At 41.5% G+C, this 6,000-nt stretch overlaps 1 protein-coding gene across 1 annotated transcript in view; it reads left to right on the top strand.

Annotated features, from left to right (window-relative positions):
* Positions 1-459: 459 nt before the first annotated feature.
* LOC133027793 (A disintegrin and metalloproteinase with thrombospondin motifs 3) overlaps positions 460-6,000 on the top strand; it is a 42,254-nt gene continuing 36,713 nt past the window's right edge. Inside the window, exons 1-2 of the mRNA XM_061094921.1 lie at positions 460-541; positions 897-1,336. Coding sequence (XP_060950904.1) covers positions 463-541; positions 897-1,336 — 519 coding nt within the window. The 5' untranslated portion in view covers positions 460-462. The remainder of the gene's footprint in view (positions 542-896; positions 1,337-6,000) is intronic.

Here is a 6,000-nt window from a genome sequence, read left to right as displayed (position 1 = left end):
CTCTCACAGAAGTGGACGGAAAAGTAGAGGAAGGAGCAGGAGGAGGACGAGGAGGAGGAGAAGGAGAAGAAGAAGAAGAGGAAGAAAACTGGGCTCCCTCTCCAAACCGTCCCGGCTTTTGTACCGGGGGAGTTGTCGTCATCAGCGCTCAGATATCTCCCCCCCCCCACTCTCTGCTCCCTAAATGGATGGGGCAGTCTTGGTCTATGTAGTTCAGCAGCACAGGCCATGAAGGCTGGAAGCAACTTGTGAAGAGATCCGTCAGTTTGGCGTCTGGAGGGAAACGCACAGAAATGCGCGTCGCTGCAGTTGAACTCTGAGGACTTTTCTATCCTGCACTTTCTGCCCAGTGTGTGTGTGTGTGTGTGTGTGTGTTTCCTTTTTCTCCTCCTCTGCTCCAAGTTTACAACAGACAGGAAAAGTCAGCGCTGAAGTGGCAGCTCTCACTCTGCAGCCCTCGCTATGGATTGGATGTATTTATTCATGCGCTTTTCACTCACCCAACTATTTTTGGAACATATTTTCGCTGCAGAAACTGATGGTAGGTTGTCTGCTTATTTTCTTTCTATTTTTTTGAAAGCTGTGCTCCTGCTGATACAATGTGAAGCCTGAATGTGGTTGAATAATGATTTTTAGAAAAAGAAGATGACCTATTTCTTATTGGTAGGTAAATGTACAGAGTTTGACAGCCCTGTTGTTGTGGAGGAGCAAGTTCAAGTCAATGTGTTGAGCTACTGGATAACTTTTTTTACAGACTAAAGTTTCTTAAAGAGAGGATTCCTTTTTATATATTTTACAAATCAAGTTCAGTTCTCTTCTTTAAGTTTTTTCTTCCTTTCCTTGCTTGCCATGGATCTGTGAATGTGATTCTCACTTGCCACTCTCTGTCCCATCAGAACAACTCTCTGGGAAGTTAAGTGAATACGGTCTCATCGTGCCCTTCAGCACAGACTCCCACGGCCGGTACATCTCTCACGTGGTCTCTGCTGGAAGTGGAAGTAAAGGTGATGATGGTTCCGCTGCTGGTGCTGCCTCCGGCGCCTCAGACCCCGGTAGCAAGAGGAGGGTGGCCCGTGGTGCCCCCGAGACGCCCTCGGTCACCTCCACCTCCTCCTCCTCAACTCAGCACTTGTTTTTCAATGTCACTGTGTTTGGGAAGGAGCTGCACCTCCGCCTGAGGGCCAACAGGAGGCTGGTGGCCCCGGGGGCTTTCGTGGAATGGCAGGAGGACTATGAAGAAAAGGCCAAGGAACGTATCCACGGGAACTGTGTTTTCACTGGGGATGTGAGTGATATGCCGGAGGCTTCGGTGGCTATCAGCAACTGTGACGGACTGGTAAGTCCCCAATGACCTCTTGACACCAATGGAGAGAGATATGGAAGGAGGAAAGATGCTTTTTCTGTCTTTGGCCCATTGGCAGACAGAATGTGGGGGTGTTGTGGATGGGCTTGCATCATATTCATTTGCATTTAGAATTTCTGACCTAAGCCTCCACGTGCATCCAAAGACACACATGCAACCATCTCAACCATTCTCCATCTGTAATCCACAGTTCACGCATCAAACAATCAACCCTGTGTAGTATTCAGTGATGGGTCAGTTTGTAGTCGGGTCCTTTAATCGGAGGCTGTTTCCAGGTCAGTTACCATGGATTCTTAATGTCACCAGTCTTCACAAAATTGTGAAACGTTAAACCTGTCTTGCAGCATGATTTCTGTGCTGTCCATCTGTGTGCTTCACATGCTCCACACTCACACACATATTTTTGCCTATAAACAAAAAACATTTGTTTACATACTAGCAGACACATCCGGTGCGTCCGACTCCTGATATTATGATGTTTTCCAGGCAGCTAATGACTCCACGCAAACATAGCAAAGTCTAGCTGATGAAGGTAGAAACAGTGGAGTCAGGAAATCGGCAAAAACAAATTGGAATCCATACCTCTTTCTTTAACAATCAACCATTGGCTGAGGACGGACGTGGACTTCAGTTGAACTTAGTTATTGCCCTCCCGTGGCAATGCAACAAGCTATAAACAGAATATTGATAGCACACATTTATGATGATCATGTGACATTTGGAGTTATGTGTCTGGCCACCTGTCGAATGTATTCACTTTATATTTAGATGCTGTTGTTTTTTTTGGTCCTTAAACCCCTTAAACCCTGTGATAAATATCGGACCATTTAGCCGATATAGCTTTTGTTAGCTGCAGCATCTCACAACATTGACAAGAACAAAAAACAAAACAAAACGCTGAAGGATGCTAAAGTTCTCTGTAGAGCTGATCAGAGCTGCAGAGTTGGGATTCATCACCTTGAGTGACCTCTGTCACATTATACGCAGTCATTTCATCCACTGTTGATATTAAATTATTGGTTCGAGCATCTTTCAAGAATTCACATTATTTAGCTACAACTAGAGATGTTGCGATACCATCCTTCCCTCCGACTTTGCGTATCGACCGATACTGAGTACTGATCCCAAGTGGCAACACTAGTTCCCCCCCGCTCGAACCTGAAGCCTTGCATACAGTACACATTGCTGTTTTACTTGTGGGACTTTCCAGTGTGAAATATTGCCCGATTTCGGACAGTTTAGCTTGTTTAGGCTAATGCTACACTACTGCAAATCAATAGGCTAGGCTACTTGGCAGTGGAAGTACAGCTGAACTGTTTTCGGAGCGGCAAAGAAGAAGTGAAACTAGTATACTTTAAAGACCAGGTATTGGTACATAGACTCAAGTAACATATGACAATATGAATGGACAATAACTGGATACAATTTTTTTTTCAATATCTCTATAATGCAATAAAAACAACAGGTTGCCTTTGTAATCCAATGAAACTGACTTGAATCCAACTTGATGTAGAGCACTACTCTTCCTTCTAAAGCCCATCTTTCAAACCCACAGACGAATTTGATTATTTAGAGACACATTGTGGGCAGACTATCGCTTTAGAGTGTTATTACTGTTAGTTATGACTCGGTTTATCTGGGTAAAATCATTTCAAAGGGAATGGCCACAGAATTCCAGCGAACCCATCCAGAGCATGTTCAACCTCCTCCATCTACCATCAGTCAAATCATCACTCTGCTCTAACGCAGTCGTTTGGTGTCATCGCTGCCTCTGAGACTCCGTCGCGGCGTGATGCAGCAGCAGAGCGGTTGGGACACGAGTCGAGCCACTAATGGATGTTTGCAGTCGAGCAAATTAGGGGGAATTTTTTCAAACACACTTGTGACATGTGAATTGGCAGGTTGACGAAAGGGAGGCTGCACCGTACTCCTTTCAGAGGCGGCTCTCTGAGCTCCTGAAACCTTCAATGAGACATAAACACACACATTCACAGAGAGCTATGAATCCTTCACATTCTTTATAAAGCATCTTTACAAGCCCCTAATATCATCTCTTCGCCTCTTGGTGTGTTTGTAAGTACAGTGAAGCTCTATGTGTTGCATCAGCAATTTGAGAAATCCCAAAGAAACGATGGAAATGTATTGTTGTCATCGTCGCTGCAAGGTGGAAGAGCGGGTTGTTCACTAATCAGTAAGTAGGTGGTTCGATCCCCATCGCCTCCGATCTGCATGTTAAGGTGTGCTTGGGCAAAAATCTAAATGTGCCCCTGATGTCTGTTTCATCAGTGGGTGAATGGCTGATAGGTCGAGAAGAGCTGTGGGAATGCATGTGTGAATGGCTGAATGTGACTTGTAGTTTGAAAGGTTTTGAGTGGTTATAAGTGCAGGTTAATTTATCATTCCCCTTCATGATTTTTGTGGCCTTGTTCAACAAAAAGCTGTATTCACCCACAAGCAGGATCAAAACCTAAAGCGCACAAAAGACTTTCAAATGTTGCCTTCTGTGAAAAGCAATGTTGCTTTAGAAAAACAAGTCTTTAGAGAAGCGAAGCCAATGCATTTTTATTCTGTCAGCTTCTGTTGCGCAAACTTAAATTTGTTTTCCTTTTCAGGCTTTTGTATTTCAAGGTTTTCTTTTAGCTTTTTTCTCTAAAGTTCAGATATAAGTTCAAAATATTATACAGTCAAGCAGCTCAACAAATCTGAAACTCCACATCTCTATGATAATTCAGACATGACACCTCATGTCTGAACAACTTTTCCAAGTGCTTCTAAACACATTCAAAATGTTGTTTCATCTTTATTGAAATGAGAACAACTTTTAAAAATTGTGATTGCATGGTTCATGTTAGAGTCAGTACTGATTTAATTATTCAACCTGAATGATATTGTGATCTGAAGGTTCCATGTGTATTTCATTTAATTTGAAGGCATTTCCATATTATTTAGAAAAGAAGTTGGACATTCAATTTGTCACTTTCTTAGTTTAAGTAGTTGCTCTTTACTCTTTAAGTGGAAGACTTTTCATTTTGGTTACTTATGGCTGTTGCCATATTTGATGCCAGCTGTCATAGTAGTGTCAAAAAATAAAGGTACAAATATTTAGCAACCATAATTATACTGTTTACTCAAAAGTTCAGATATAAGTTCAAAATATTATACAGTAAAGCAGCTCATCTGAAACTCCACATCTCTACGATAATTCAGACATGAGGTGAACTTTTCCAAGTGCGTTGCTGCTAAACACATTCAAAATGTTGTTTCATCTTTATTGAAATGAGAATAACTTTTAAAAATAGTTGCTCTTTACTCTTTAAGTGGAAGACTTTTCATTTTGGTTACTTATGGCTGTTGCCATATTTGATGCCAGCTGTCATAGTAGTGTCAAAAAATAAAGGTACAAATATTTAGCAACAAATATAACACTGTAAATTCATGAGGTGAATCCAGTGTTTAAAGAAAGAAAATGCTAATGTGCCACAGCAGGCCACAGTAAAAGTAGATACAAATCTGTGAATGTCAGTTATTAAAATGCTTCCCTCTGCACAGGAGAGCCACGGAAAACAACCCGTCATGTTGGGTTTGTCCACTGCTCTAATTTGTAGCTAAACAAAGAGGCACAGACAATATTGACTAAATGAGTGAGCGGATCAATGACCGATCACTTCATCTGGAACAACAAACAATGAATGAGTGTGTTTTCTTTCTTTATGCTAGATACTTCAAGTTGGAAGAAACGGTTATTTGTTCCTCAGTAGATAATAGTTTCAAGGATGGAATTGAAGATGTTGGAGTCTTTGATTGACGCAGTGTTTGTCAGAGACAAGGCTAAACAGCTCCAGAACCGCTCAGTGAGGGAAAGATGAATTTGTTTTTCTTTTGATTTGGGCGAACTCTTTCTTTAAAGGCCACAGACCCTTAGAAATCTCGTCTATGCATTTCATTGGATAAGAGCCAGCATAAACACGGACCTCTCCGTGCCTGCAGGGCTGTGCGGGCAGCATGTGAAGGTGCGTCGATGGCTCATAGGAATATTATTTAGTCTGAAGTGCCTGTTTGATGTGGAAGAACATGGAGGAGATAACGTCTGATGAAAGCTCTGCGTTTGAAGAGAATAAGAAAGTGAATCATGTGCGGAGGCTGATGTATACGGGCTGCATCTCTGCCACTAATGTGTTCTGTGTATCTTTACAAACCCCCAGCTTCTCATCTTCAAAGTTAAGTTTGATAGAGTCGCTTATGGAAAACTGGAGAATTGCAGCAGATTGCACAGTTGCATAGGTTATTTTCAATCCTTAAAGAACACTACAGCCTATGGATATGGACTTTTAGGGTTCGATGACAATACCAATACATCGGCCATTAAACATATTTAAAACAATTTTTGCCAATGATCCCTAAGGTATATGACTGAAGTAGTCTTGATATTATACATAGTTTAACTACGGACTTTACTTTAAATAACTGTAAAGAAGAGGAAATAAGCAAATACAAGCAAATATATATAACTTGAATTTAGAATAATCTAATGTAAACGTGAATGCAAATCTTTTCTGCAAAGTTTATTCTGCCAAAGAAAAGTGTTCATGTCGACCTTTCATTGTTGTTTGTTTGTTTGTCTTTCTGTCTGACATAGC

The sequence above is a fragment of the Limanda limanda genome, chromosome 21 (assembly GCF_963576545.1).
Source record: "Limanda limanda chromosome 21, fLimLim1.1, whole genome shotgun sequence".
NCBI lineage: Eukaryota > Metazoa > Chordata > Actinopteri > Pleuronectiformes > Pleuronectidae > Limanda > Limanda limanda.
The sequence above is the reverse complement of the archived record's forward strand: the minus strand, read 5'-3'. Positions and strand labels throughout refer to the sequence as shown.